A 15,795-nucleotide genomic window follows, 5' to 3' on the forward strand; every position below is an offset into this window, starting at 1 on the left:
CTGCCCAGGATCCAATTACTTAATATATATTTAGTGTTTTACATTCAGATACTTAAAAATTAGATTGTAATTCATTGTTTGATTTTCACTGAGTAGAAAAATAAGTTAGGTGAGCAGCTGCTCAAGTGGGTATTTAAAAAAGTCTTCTAGCATTTCAGACATATCTAACTTGATTTATATAGGTAACTATCCATGACACTGTGTGGTTAGGCTGAAGGCTACTGAACTGGGCAGTGGTTACTATCCACACTATTGAGTCAAACATCACCTCCTACTGATTCCAATGTGGGAGGTAGGGGACGAGACATGCTCCATAGATTCTTTAGAGAAATATTTTTAAAACACAAAAATAAAAACCAATCCTTCAGGTCTTCTTGGAGAATTCATATATGACACTAGAGGGTACCCACATTTATTACGTAACAGCTAATTAGAGGAAACCGTGTGTTCATGTTTCAACTTTTCCGTAAGTCCCTTCGGGAGGCCTGTAATGCTTGGGGAAAGCCTTCAGCTGCAGGGAATTAAATGCATATTTGCGACTTCCAACATTCTTCATTGTATTTTCTCTTCGACAACCCTCACTGAGGAAAAAACAAGCACAAGAAATGACAGCAGTAAAAAAGGAAAAAAGAAAAGACTTAAACTAAGATGAAATGAACTGGTTATTTTCATAGCATTAAAAAAAAAGGTTGATTAATTTAAATGGGTGTTGGACTCATTTACAACAATACACATGTAAGATGGCAGGTTTTTGAACAGGCAATTAAGAAGCACAGAGATGAACACATGCTGTATGGGACTGCGAGTCTTGCGTTTCCACAAGCAGCACTGTATCTAAGTGGAAGTGAACTTATATTTAAATTAATGGGTTTGTGTATTTCATGTCTAGTATTTGAGGGTTCTATCAGACCTAGTGGTTCAAAGGTTCTGTTACAGGGCAAATTAAATGGAAAAAGAACGAGTGCTACTCGTACCAAAGCCTTTAGAGAATTGCATTTTCTATATTAGCAATAGTCATTAATTATCTCAAATTCAAAATGCTGTTTTCCCTGCAGAATTCAATATGTAGGAAAGCCATCTAGCTGAGAAGGCTGCTCTAACATGCTGTCTCCACCTAGGAGATAGCTGCCTTGGGTGCAAAGCAACTCAGCAGGCCTGTGCAAATGTTGCTTGATAGGCCTGCAAAGCTTCAGGACTGGAACATAGTGAAAGAGTGATTGCCCCACCAAGGCCTCCAGGTGGCAGCCAACCACCTTCTCCAGGTACACTGCCCTCATCATGGTCACCTCTCACAGGAGTGCCAATGAGCCAATGAGAGTGCACAGATGCATTTCCCTAGAGAACCTGCTGCCAGCATCATCCCCTGTGGCATTTGATGGAAGGTTGTCATGGCAACACAGCGGGCAAAGCAAATGCTGAACAGGATGAGCCATCAGGCAGGTCTCACATTCCCAGATGAGAGCATCAAGGGAGTTCTCTGGGAAATGATCTGGCATAGACACAGAATTCACAGGCATTCTCAATATAAATGAGTTCCTATCACATGGTATGACTTTGTATTTTTGTATTCTAAGATCAGCAATTAAACCTAGTTATCAAATTTAGTAAAAAATCCCCCTTATGAGATGTAAAATCTGCAGTTACCAAGAAACTATGATTTAAAAAAAAAATATTTCAAATTGTATGAAGACCATTATGTCATGCATTTTAAAAAAATATCAGTGGCAACTGCTCAAGCCTTTAAAAGTGAAAATGACAGTCTCATTAACAATAACATGTAAAACATTTTTGGTAAGACAGTAATGTTATTCAAAAGATAAGCTCAGGTAGTTTAAAAAAGTATCCACCTGCTTATTATTAACTGATTTAGAAACTCAAATAGGCTTTCCTGTCACCAGCCTCAAGCCCTCAGCCAGATGTGTTATCTGAGCTGAATGCCTAGGCTGAATGAGTAAGGAACCCCTGAAGCAAATAACGATTATGTTTGACTAATACTCAATAATAAGAGAAAAATATAATTCTATTTAAAGCAGAAGTTATAAGTATCTATACACAGTTAGTCTCATTTAACCTTTGGAAGCTCTTATATTACTGAACTATTTCAGATATGGCTTCTCCATTTATTTAGGAATATACATACTTCTCAAAAACCACCTATCACTATTAAATGCCAAAGTGCTTTGAAGAGCAAATAATAATTTGTGAACTTTGACATTACATTTTATTGACATGTCAAAGAAACTACTGGTTAGCTGGTTGAAAAAATACATGAGATCGGCAAGATTACACTTTCAATTTAATTTTAAAATCCAAATGTATTTACTTTTCCTCAAATGTCTAAATTTGGTTTGAAGTTATACAATCTGACTGTGCTGACACCATTGTGGGTTTGCATGGTCTGAATGTTAAGACAAGGTCTGGCACCTAATTCCTGGGACTAAGGTGTGGCGAGGAGAGGGCATGCTGTGGGAACTGGCATCTGCTGTGGCAGAGGTGAGACTTCAGTCCTAAGTCAGAACACTTGCATCGATCACATTGTCTGCATAATTCTTTGGAGGCAATAACACACACAAATTTATCCAAGACTGTTGGATAGATTTTAGAAATTATTTCAAAGCTACATATAATTATTTTTTATTATATTGGTAAATCATTTTTTCAAGGACATCTATTTTTTAATTGAAACTCAAAATGGCTAATTCCAGGGACACCTCTGGGTTTGCTTTCCTGGGGGATCTTCCATTTTGGAACTTGTCTGGATGCATCAGCGTCCTAGTGATGCTATCTAGAGTTGGCTGCCACTGAAAATGTGCACTAACATTAGGCTTAGAAGCGACCAGAGCACCACTAAATAGCAGTGACTCTCATATCCCCAGCCTCGTTGCATCTGAACCTATTTCACACTAAAGCAAAAAAGATTCTGGACATACAGTTAGTCTGATTTAATAAGTAAAAGGCATTAGTGACAAGGCCTTTTACTCATGAAATTAGCATGAAGGGCAAGCATATTGAGTTTCTTTTCTCAGATATTCTAAAGGAAAACAACAGCCTGGGCTGATTGATCTCATGGTGTCCTTCCTGATGGCTAGTCCCCATGACTTCAGAGTCAGACTATACTGTCTTTTAACCCAACCCTGAAGAGAAAAGCAAAGAAACTTGTCCTCTTCTATTTCATTTTTCTCTCAACTTGGCACACAGGGGTATAAGGCCTGGCTGGCACCACTGTCAGTCAAGGGGCAGGTTTTGATGTCCATATAACCCCCTGTGGTTGACTTCTCTAGCTAGCGATGGCCTCCATTTGCTATGCAGTGGGTGCTGGGAGGAGGAGTTACTGGAGATGAGGGGTACTGTCTGTAGTGAGAAGGGCCTCAAGCCTCTGTGCATGGCCACTGCCCAGCCTCAGCAGGATCCCCTCAAGGGGTAAGTAGGTATCTCCCCCCAGTCCCCCACCATCCAGGGCTATCAGGAGTGCTTCACCAGAGCAGGGGCTGGGAAGCTATGGAATAGGAACTGAATGGGCTGTGGATCTACCTTCCTCCTTTCAAGTCAATTTAAATAAAATGGTCTTAGAGAACTGGTCGTGCACCTCAATTTGAAGCAAGGTAAAAGGTGAATATCCCTTTCAAAGAATCACAGACTAGACAGCACCCTGCCAAGAAACATACTGCTATAACAACACTAGTAATCACTTGGGATTTGGTGAGAGACTCTCTATTGAAGGATGCCAGGAGTTGTGCCAAAGAACAGCCACCTCATTTACTCTAGTAAAGAGAAAGTGACCATACTGCCCTTGTGAGAAGAATGGATTCATCTACAGGTGTGACACCTGTCCTAGGGCCCCTGCAGTATTCAGGAGATCTAAGAGAGAAGAGTGTTTCAGAGGTTTTAGAATTAAAAGTTTGAATCTGGAATTTGTTGTTCATTTTTAACTTCTTCAACAATTCCCAGAACCTGAACTTGGATCTTATGCCAAACCAGAGATATCCCAGAGTAAATTCTGTTAATGTTGGAGAGAAATTAGAGAGGCCACATTTTCTGGTGAACTAACTTTATGTATATGCATGGATATAAAGTTTCCAGAAAGCATCTCTAAATTTACTCCAGTTTTTATAGATTGTTAAAAAAAAATCACTTTCATAAAATACAGTGTCTGGGAACTAATTAAAAATCAAAAACAGAAGTATAACATTAATTTAAATTGAAAAACAGAGAAGCCACTGACTACTTCATATACAGAGTATGTGGAATTTTCCCTTAGTATATTCTTTTACACTTCAGTATACAATTATATTTCTGCCACATATGAATGTTAAGGTTACAAATCATCCTTTTTATGGATACTGCCATGTTACGAGTGATAATAGCAGAAACCAAAGCAACCGACACCATCTGGTACAACTATCCAAAAGTTAGGCCTTTTAGGAATTTTTTTTTTTCGATTTTTTCCATTATTAATCACATTGGATTTGTAAGAGAGAAAGTCTATCTGTGCTTTAATCTGGAATCAAAGATGTAATTTTTAAATGAAAAATTCTATTTTAAGAAAAATCAACGTATATAACTTTAACAGTTTATATAACTTTTGTTATTATATGTATTAATTCCCAGAATCAGCTTAATGATTTTTAAAGAGTTAAAAGAATAAATGTAAAGTTGCATGCAATATGTTATTTTCATGTGCTTGACTTGGTAATAATGCGCCATTGTATTCACAGCTTTAAATCATCCCAAATTGGAAATAATAAACATAAGCAAGGAAATGTTATGATTCTGCAAACTGTCTGCTACTGTGATATGGGACTACGCTTTGAAATGAAAGCAGAAGGTACAGGTCCTATTAAATCGGTTGACCTAGATAAGCCAGTTAGAAAGCATCTATCCTTTTCATTTCTCTTCAAAAGGAAAGGAAATGGTTAGCCACACATTTAAAGAATAGTATCAAATATACAAATTCTTTTCAGACAGAATTCCTTTCTCTTGGAAACAGGGCACATGAGATATACAGGAAATAAATAGTTTTACATCAGAAGGTAAGAGATTTGGTACAAGTAATTCCAGGCCAGCTAAACAATGCAGTAACAGGCACTGTAAGAACATGTTACAAGCACTGAAAATTCTACAGAATTTAAATAAGCAAGTCCTCTTGGTGAAATAATTTGGCAGGTATTTACAGTTCAGAACAACAAAACGTCAGACTGTAAGGCATGAGATATTTCTTGGCAGACCACGCTTTGACACATTCCTTCTGTCCAGTTAGGTACACGGTGGCTGGACATATTCTGGCACTTTTGTTTTTCTTGTGACTTAATTAATTTTTCATAATATATTCATTTACAACGCAATTTGGTCACCAGGTATGCTATGCTCAAGAAAAGCCACACAATCAGTAAATTGGGGCTTAGAGCTAATAAAGGTATGGAACAGAGGAGGCTGGGGTCTAGTCTTAAGTCTCGGATGGGCACCAGGCCGCTCAAGTTCTTCTGGGTGACTACCTCCCGTGTTCCAATGCTGTGAAAAGGAAAAAGTTTGGGAGAAAGGAAAAGAAAAAAAAGGAGAGTAAATAAAGAAAAAAAGACACGTGCAATGGATTTCATCAAAATTATGGAAAAAGGAGAAAACAAAAGGTAAGATTTTTTAAAAATGGAATGAAGCCACAATAGAAAGAAAAGGTGATATGCAGAAAAAGGTGTGAAAGGAATACCAAAACAAAACCAGCACAGTTACAAGAAAAAAAAAGAAGAGAAAGATAAGTGAAAATAAGGAAAAATACTGCTGTCTACTGAAAACAAACACATGTGTAGGTTGACTAAATGGTTTTCCATGTTCACTCTCTCGGCTGGCCAAGCACAACTCCAAGCTGCCCTGCCATGCTCTCACATGCTGCGAAGACATGGATTTCAGAAAAGCAAGCTGAACATGAAGAACCATTGGGGAATTTGACCTTCTCACAGATGCCTGAGCAGGGGGTAGTACAATTGGTTTTACCAAAGCTGCCTCGATCACCCATTCAAATGACAACCATTTACCTCTAGTATCAACCAAAGACAGAGCCCTCACCAGACTCGCCTTGGCTTTCAGGCTAAGCAGTGGCCAGGCATGAGCTAGTTGTTTATTTCCAACTGTTCAAGTTATTATTCTACAAAGATGATACCCAAGAATGGAATCCAACAGAGCTCATGCTGGAAGTTTGGGGGTGGGGAGATCTTCCCCCTTTTGGTGCTTCAGAAGAAAATACACTGAGGAGAGATTTCAGTTAGAACCACACTACTCTGGAACCACGTCCTCTGTGCATGTCTTCCAAAGTGACAACAGTGACACAGACTTGGAGGCGCCAGGACACAGCAGGTGGCTTGTGGAGATCCACTTGGAGATTGGCAGGCAGGAAGTCCAGGTACCTTCCTTCAGCTCAGTTCTCAATGGTTTTCCCAGAGGAACCCAAAAGTACTTGAACAGTCCTGCTGGGATGTGCTATTCTGATGCTTTGTACTAATGAGCTAGCACATTCCCACCAGGACAGTTTGGTGGGTCACTGTGTCTACTTAATAAAGTCCCAATTTTGTGAATGTTCAGACCCAGGATTGAGAACAGAGGGACACAAGGTGAGCTGGAATTGATTCAGATGGCACGCAACAACCAGGTGTACACATTTCTTCCCAACTCCATACTCCACTGGTGTCACACTGGTAGCTTAAAATGGGTCCTTGTGACAGTATTTATGTGACAGAAATTGGCAAACATAAGGGCTTCTTTTTGTTGTTGTTGTTGTTTTTGAGACAGAGAGAGCTGGTTGTTAGACATTTGCCAGCACTAGCCACTGCTCACCCTGGGCCTCCAGAAGAAAGATTTGGCCCCATCCCACCTCTTCCCCAACCCATACTCCCATCTACATGCTCTACTCTTTCATCTGAGAGGATGCAAGCAAGAAAGCAAGGGAACCAAAATGCATTTTCCACTCAAGGCAAAGGCATGTCCAATATTACTGTAGCCTCCTTTGGGCTCTTACTGAGCCACAGGTACTGGCCACCACTGCAGTCAGAAATATTGACTAGTGACCCAGCCACTTCCGGCTTGCAGTCTATAAACAAATACATGTCTTCCTCACATGGGATAAAAAGTCAGGTGTGAGAGCGTCACCTTGAAACAAACGCACATGGCAATAGCCTGAGGTGGCTGCGAGGGCAGGAGGCCAAGGCAGCAATGAGAATAGTGCCCCGGCTGGAGCAATGAGGAGTCTGGTGGCTGGCCCAGGCAAAATGTAATCCAGTTTTGTTTTTATTTTTAATAGCCTTCTAAATGATTATTAAGGTAATACATGTTCACTGCATAGGGTTATTTTAATTAAGAAAAATATAACTTAGAAACTTGAAATACTCCCATAAGTAGAGATGGGCAGGGGTTGTAGAGAGACAGGGAGGCTGAGGGAACAGTGTCTGTTTCCATGGGAGGAAGGTCCTTCTCTATTCAGGGTCTGGAGCCTACCCCTAAGGTAGGAAAACAACAGCAACTTTACAGACTCAAAAGTGCTCAGAATAGAGACAGGGACAACAGCACCAGAGGGTGTGTGAGTAGGCATTTGCAATACTGTGGGTGGAAGTGTGACTGATGTGGGAGCAATTTGTTAATTAGTATTAAAAAGCCTCACAAAGGTATATACTTTTTAATCTAAAGAATCAGTGGGGCAAATGTGGAAAGCAGAATACATAAAGATAGTCACTTGTTTAAAATGCTAAAACATGTATACAATCAGTGACAGCAAATTGGATAAATTAAGGTCTACTAAAAATGATAAGGTTTATATTTACTAACCTGAAAAAATGCTTACAAGAAACTTAAATGTGTGGGGGGCGGGAAGGCTAAAGCAGAAGGCAGACTAGCACATACAACTGGATTTGTGCATGTGTGCATGTTTGTGTTGATTATTATTCAGGCTTGGTTAACCAGTGCATGGATTAACCATGCACACGTCCATATGTATACAGGTATGTGTCTTTCAAAGACACATTTCTATCTGTGAAAGAGTATGCATTAATATCTTAACACTGCACTGTTAATAGTAGGAACACCAAGGATTTTTAGTGGGGTGTATGTTTATATGTGTGTGCACATGCTTATCTGCATTTTCTTACTTTCCTACAAGAAATATTAATTATGTGATATAGATCATACAAAGGGCCTTGTGTGTTATAAGCCATAATAGTTATCCTTGCATGTATAGGTGCTGTGTATACAACCCCACTATGGGCTAGGGGTCCACAGAGAGGGATTACTGAGAGTTGGCAGTTCAAAAAGTTCACATGCCCACTTAGAGATAAGCTGATGTTCCCAAAAGGAAGGCCAAGGAGACCAGAAGTACAGCTTTTGCCCAAAAGAGCAGTTTGCAGTGCCAGGCTCCAGTCTCCAGGGGATATCAGCCAGTTCTGAGGTTCTGCCTGGTCTCCCCACAGTCTAAATTTGGGGATAGACTGTGTGTCTATAAGGAGTCACGTTCTCCCTGGTCTCTGGATTTCTGTGCTCAGATGCCATCAGAATAAATACTTTTCATTGAATTTGTTCAAGTGGCTGAGAATGGATAGAGGCATGCCTATCATTGCATGCCTCTGGTCACCAAACAGAGCTGAATCTAACATTTGCTCTGAAAACCATGGGGATCCCTTCCCCATCTTCTTGTTTCTTCTTGGTGAAGGTCTGCATCTCACAGAGCAGTCCCTCCTCCCAACTCACAGTTAACAGAGCACAGATGTCCTTGCAAGCCTAGGCTCTGCTACCCATGGCACCAGCAACACTGAGCCTGAAGGGCACCAAGACTCCAGGAACACATGCCCTCAGTCAAGGGTGCCCTGGGGCACAGGTCTCTGAGTCTCCATTGCATCTCTGAGGCTTAGGGCCTACACGCCTACCAAAAATGCATAAATAGGAGGCCCTGAGGTAACAAAGAGGTTTAGATGAACTTGCAAAGACAAAACAGGGACAAAACAATTCCATTTTTACACAACATTGTTATCAAGAGGCAGGAGCTCAGGCATCGCTTTTGTACGTTTTTGTATGAGAAGGTCAAATGGTAGAAACATACAGAAAGGATAAGAGAATTGAACGATTTAAAGTATCTGGTGAGAGGACAAATGATACAGAACATTCAGTAGAAGTGACTGTTGGAAACGAGACTTTAACAGCATTGGTGACTACATTGAAGGAGACGGGAAAACCAGGTTTCTTATCCTTTCTTTTGGTATGTGAGGTAAGGTGCTCCCCAGCAGTGCTTGAAACAAGGCATCGCTCAACAGGAGACAGAGTTTTAGTCCAGGGTTTCATTCTGCAAACACGCCTGCTGCCTCAGAATCAGAACATCATTAGGGTGAGGTGGCCATGGCACATGGACAGGTGGGCGGGGCTGGCTGCTGCCCTTACCGAGAACACTCACTGGACACTTTGCTCAGAAAAGCAAACTGTGTCGACTGCTAGAGAAGAAGCAGAGCAAACCGATGCAACCTGCAGATACTTTTCTTCACTTAAGTTTGAAAAGAAATCTAAATATGATGTAAGTAGCAGATGCCTGCTGAAAAAGCACTGGCCTAGAGTCACACCCATGGCAAGGTGGGTGGATGAGGGAAGGCCACGTGCTATGTGACTTCACATGGCTGCATCCAAGTTCCCATGTAATTTTCTGGCACCTAAGTCCACTACTGAGTCTGCCCGTTTTCAGTGCAGTCCTGCTCAGAGACTGCTAGCACTTTCTCCCCCTTGACTTAAAAGTGAACTGGACTCACTTTGAGAGTGCCAATAGTTTGACTTTGCAGACATGAATAAATTTTCCAAAGTCAAACTAGAACGTGACAGCTGCAGTCAAGGGCACCTGTGCCTCAGGGGGTGGGGAGAGGGCCAGGGAAGGCAGCAGCAGGACCTGCTCATCTGCAGTTTACACGGAGCCCAGGGAGGTGGGGAGGGCGGCGGGCAGTGGGACTTACCTGCGCATGCACTCCAGGGCCTGGGTGAACACCTGCGGGGCCATGCCATGCTCGTGCTGCAGGATCAGGCACTGCTCCAGTGTCACAGACATGGCTGTGCGGTCCTTGGCACTCTTGCAGCTGGTGAACCGAACCCCATTAAGCCGGCGGCAGATCTGCCAACAGGAAAACAGGCTGTTCTTAGATGGGAGACCTGCAGAATGGGGACACCCTTCACAAGAACAGAGGTTCAGGATGGCCTGGCAAAGGCATGTGGCAAGAGGGTTCCCAGGCCTGGCCATTCCCTCTGCTTCTGCCCTCCAACCCATATCTCATCAGAACTGGTAATGGAAACCAAGTCACTTAAAAATATGAGCTTCCTTGTGCTGACTGTAGGACTGCCTCTTATCCTTGGTCACCCTTTATGTACCTTCTTGCACAGGACACACCCCAGACCAGGCTCCCTTCCTCTCTGAAGCACTCTGTTTGCTGACCTTACCAGCTGCCCTTTTCTAAAATATGCCAGGCCATCTTTTCATGTTCAGTCAGCCTTCTGATGCTGACTTCTCAGGAGAAGAGGACCATAAAGACCAACTCAGGGAGAGCAGAGCAGCTCAAAGGATGTCCAGCCCTGGTCAGGCCTTTCTGGAAAGCACAGCACAGACTCAGGGTCTTTTCTCTCTCACATTTGCACATATTGGAACAAAAGACCCACCTCCCAAACTCCTAAGGGGGGCAGAGCAACATGGCAGCGAGGAGACGCTGCGAGTAAGATCTCCCATTAAAAAAAGTTAATAGGGAGGAAAAGCGGCAGGTCCCAGTGAGAACTGGGACACGGAAGATAAACAGGTGATGCCAGCAAACTACCCGAAGAAGAAAGTTGCCATAAAAGAGGACCAGAAGGGAGGGAAGCGCAGAACCCTGCTCCCCTCCCCCGCCCACAGAGTCGGCACTCTCCGACCAGCAGACAGGAGGAAAACAACAAACCAAAACGGCCAACAAGAACAAACGACGCAGCAAGCGGGACTGTGAGTAGAAAGGAACTAGTGCAGCCACCACACCCCGTGAACAGGAGCTGTGGAGAACCCTGCAGGATTCGCCGCAGCGGTGAGCGAACGGCTCCGGGCGCCATTAGAGAAGAACAAAGACCCCGGGAGACCAGCACACAGTCTGGGCTGCCGGTAAGCTTGCTTGGAAAAGCGGCGCGCTTGGCGCGCTTGAAAAGCAAGTGCAGACCGGGATCGCGGCTGCCCAGGTCCCCGCGCCTGCGACCTAGGCTTGCAGGGAGACGCGCGGAGGCCCTCCTCACTGAGGTGAAACTCCATCACTGAGTGAGCAGGAACCAGGCGCCCAGGCATGGGAGCGGGGTGCAAAAGGCGCCATTCCTGCGCCACTGAATTGGGCTACAGCCCGCGTCCTGGACCTGAGGGCTTTGAACTGAGACCCGGGGCACGAAAATTCAGGGCGTGGGTTCTCCACAACGGTGGGGCACAAGGCAGACACAGCACCCCAAAGCTGTTGAGGTTTACCCTACCATTCCTGCTCTGTCCCCTGTCCCACGGGGTGGGGGGAGGCGAAAAACAGCCCCCCAAGGACAATAGGAGCGATCTCTGGCGCCACCTAGCGACCAGAAAAAAAAAGTCACTAACACCCCATAGAACAGGAAATTTCTTAAGACTGCTTGAAAAGGGCAGAGGCTTCTGGAGGACCCAGTGGCCAGCCGGGAAGTTAGCCCACGCCAGGCCCCTTCCGACCAGCAGTCTGAGCCCACAGAGGGAGCAGGCACCCACGTCCGGGGCAGACCGGGTGCGCAGAAGAGTGTGCCTGAAACCGGAGGCGCAGGGACTGCATCCCGCTTCACCATTTTAGAACAGGGACATTTCTTCAGTAAAAACTGCCTAAAACCAGCAGAAAGCTCCCCCAGAAGCCAGAGATGGCTCCTGGAGGAGCCAGAGGGGAGCGGAGAAGTTCACCCATGATGCCAGCCAGTCCGAGCAACACAGTGTCCCAATGCATACGACAAATTAGAAAACAGACAGTAGGGAGCAGAAGAACCACACGCAACCTAACAACTCCTCAGGAAAGAAGCACACCACAAAAAGAAAACCACTCCCCAGATTGCAACGACAGCAACTTGGAAGAACTTCTGAGCCTTTCAGAAAGAGAATTTAAAATTGTCATGATTAAAAAACTGATAGATCAGAAGAAGGAAATTGAGTCCCTAAAGAGGGAAAACAATGGTCAGAAGAATGAAATTGAGTCCCTAAAGAGGGAAGTAAAAGAAATGCAGGAGATCAAAGAATTAATGGAGGAACTAAAGAACTCTGGGAAAAGCAATGAAAACAGAATAGATGAAATGGAAGAACGAATAAGTACTCTTGAAGACACAGAAATAAAAAGAACCAAAACAGAAAAGGAAAGAGAAGTACGAAGGAAAAAGAATGAAGAAAGACTTTGGGAACTATCTGACTCCATGAGGAAAGGAAATATAAGAGTTATAGGAATTCCAGAAGGAAAGGAGAGAGATGTAGGAACAGAGAAAATATTCCAGGAGATAATTAAAGAGAACTTCCCAAATGCGAAGAAGGAGCTGAAAATTGATATACAAGAAGCAAGAAGAACACCAAACTTCCACGACGAAAGGAAAAACACAGCAAGACACATAACAGTAAAGCTCCCAAGAAAAAATAATGAAGGAAAAAATAATGAAGCTGACAAGAGGGAAGAAACAGATAACATTCAAAGGAAAACCAATCAGGCTGACATCAGACTTCTCTGAAGAAACACTACGGGCAAGGAGAGAGCGGAGGGACATAGTCAACAGACTCCAAGAAAACAGATGCCAACCAAGAATACTCTATCCCGCAAAGCTCTCTTTCCTCCATGAAGAAAGAATATGGACCTTCCCAGACAAAGAGAAACTCCGGAATTTCATTACGACTAAACCCCCACCCCAAAAAATACTACAAGGAATCCTAAAGCCAGAACCTCAGAGGGACGAATAACAACGAAAGAAGACCAAAAAAAAAAAAAAAGTTATTAAAAGAATAAATAAATAAAATCAAAGGAAAGACAAACACAATGGCAAATACAGATGCTAACATATCAATATTAACTCTCAATGTAAATGGACTAAACTCTTCAATAAAAAGACACAGAGTTGCAGCCTGGATCAAGAAACAAAACCCAACCTTTTGCTGTCTCCAGGAAACACATTTAGCTACAAAAGATAAAAATAGGCTCAAAGTCAAAGGATGGAAAACAATCCTACAAGCAAATGGACCAAAAAGGAAAGCAGGAACAGCTATACTTATATCAGATAAAACAGACTTCAAACTCAAAAAAATAAAAAGAGACCCCAATGGTCACTACATTATGATCAAGGGGAGAATACTTCAAGAAGAAATAACACTCATTAACATATACTCACCAAACGAAGGAGCACCAAAATATATCAGACAACTGTTGTCCTCTCTGAAAACAGACATCAGAGAAAACACATACGTAGTGGGAGACTTCAACACACCACTATCAACAATGGATAGATCAACAAGACAAAAAATAAGTAAAGAAACTAAAGCTCTAAATAAGGACCTAGAGAATTTGGGCTTAACAGACATCTATAGAACACTAAACCCAAAAAAAACGGAGTACACATTTTTCTCAAGCGCACACGGATCATTCTCCAGGATCGATCACATACTGGGGCACAAGACAAACATCAACAGATACACCAAGATTGAAATCATACCAACCATCTTTTCTGACCACGAATGCATCAAACTAGAAATAAACCATAAAAAGAAGGCAAGGAACTATCCTACCTCATGGAGATTAAAAACCACACTACTGGAAGACCACTGGACTAACGAGGAGATCAAAGAAGAAATTAAAAAATTCTCTGAATTGAATGACAAGGAGGACACCAATATACTAAATATATGGGATGCAGCAAAAGCAGTAATAAGAGGAAAATATATAGCAATAGAAGCTCACATCAAAAAACAAGAAAGAACTCAAAGAAACAACCTAATCTCGAAGCTCAAAGATCTAGAAAAAGAACAACAAAAAAACCCCAAAACCAGTAGAAGAAAAGAAATAATAAAAACCAAAGCAGAAATAAATGAAATTGAAACTAAAAAAACAATCCAAAAGATCAATGAAACCAAGAGCTGGTTCTTTGAAAAAATAAATAAAATAGACAAACCCCTAGCCAGGCTCACAAAGGAAAAAAGGGAGAAAGCACAAATACACAGGATCATAAATGAAAGAGGAGAAATCACAACGGACACAGCAGAAATCAAAAGAATAATCAGTAACTACTATGAACAGTTATATGGAAACAAGTTCAACAATCTAGAGGAGATGGACAAATTCCTACAACTCTACAATCACCCAAAGCTAGATAAAGAAGAAATAGAACACCTAAACAGACCAATTACAATTAGCGAAATTGAAATGGTAATCAAAAACCTCCCCAAAAACAAAAGCCCAGGACCTGATGGATTTACAAATGAATTCTACCAAACATTCAGAGACGAATTAGTGCCTATCCTTCACAAACTCTTCCAAAAAATTGAGAAGGAAGGGACAATACCAAACACGTTCTATGAAGCCAATATTACACTAATACCAAAACCGAACAAGGACAACACAAAAAAGGAAAACTACAGGCCAATCTCCCTAATGAACACGGATGCAAAAATCCTCAATAAAATTTTAGCTATCAGAATCCAACAATGTATCCATAAGATAATTCACCACGACCAAGTAGGAATCATTCCAGGGACACAAGGATGGTTTAACATCTGAAAATCAATCAACGTTATCCAACACATCAACAAAAAGAAATATAAAAACCATATGATAATATCAATAGATGCTGAGAAAGCTTTCGACAAAGTGCAACACCCATTCATGATAAAAGCCCTGGAAATTCTTGGGATACAAGGAACATACCTCAACATCATAAAGGCCATCTATGACAAGCCAACAGCCAATATCATTCTCAATGGTGAAAAGCTGAAAGCAATTCCATTAAGATCTGGAACAAGACAAGGATGTCCACTCTCACCACTGCTTTTCAATATAATACTGGAAGTCCTAGCCAGAGCAATAAGACAAGAGAAAGACATCCAAGGAATCCAAATAGGAAAAGAAGAAGTCAAACTATCACTATTTGCAGATGATATGATAATATACATAGAGAACCCCAAAAACTCCACAGAAAAACTAATTCAACTCATCAATCAATTCAGTAAAGTGGCGGGATACAAAATCAACACGCAAAAGTCAGTAGCCTTCCTATACACAAACAACAAATCTGAAGAAGAAATAAAAAAAAAATCCCTTTTATTATCGAAACAAAAAAAAATCAAATATTTGGGAATAAATCTAACAAAAGAGGTAAAGGACCTATACAAAGAAAACTATACAACACTGTTAAAAGAAATAGAAGAAGACACAAAGAAATGGAAAGACATCCCCTGCTCATGGATTGGAAGAATAAACATTATTAAAATGGCCATCCTACCAAAAGCAATATACAGATTCAATGCTATTCCAATCAAAATTTCAATGTCATTCTTCAAAGAAATAGAACAATTATTGATGAAATTTATATGGAATCACCAAAAACCCCGAATATCCAAAGCTCTACTGAAAAAAAAAGAAGGAAATGGAGGCATCACACTCCCAGACTTCAAACTATACTACAAAGCCATAATCATCAAAACTGCATGGTATTGGAACAAGAACAGACATACAGACCAATGGAATCGAATAGAAAATCCAGAAATAAACCCACAGATTTATGGTCAACTAATCTTTGACAAAGGAGCAAAGACTATGCATT

At 41.7% G+C, this 15,795-nt stretch overlaps 1 protein-coding gene across 8 annotated transcripts in view; it reads right to left on the minus strand.

The window, feature by feature from the left end:
- Nucleotides 1-273: 273 nt before the first annotated feature.
- Nucleotides 274-15,795, minus strand: part of INPP4A (inositol polyphosphate-4-phosphatase type I A) — a gene marked incomplete at both ends in the record, with an annotated part of 73,381 nt that continues 57,859 nt past the window's right edge. For 6 of the 8 annotated variants that reach the window (XM_084235880.1, XM_084235879.1, XM_084235874.1 and 3 more), the window contains 2 exons: nt 274-581; nt 9,963-10,117. In XM_084235880.1, coding sequence (XP_084092006.1) covers nt 449-581; nt 9,963-10,117 — 288 coding nt within the window. Of the gene's footprint in view, nt 582-5,327; nt 5,509-9,962; nt 10,118-15,795 lie in introns of those variants that run through there. The other 2 variants (XM_084235876.1, XM_084235875.1) reach the window with 1 other exon arrangement.

This window comes from Talpa europaea (assembly GCF_964194135.1).
Source record: "Talpa europaea genome assembly, chromosome: 6".
NCBI classification, from domain to species: Eukaryota; Metazoa; Chordata; class Mammalia; order Eulipotyphla; family Talpidae; genus Talpa; species Talpa europaea.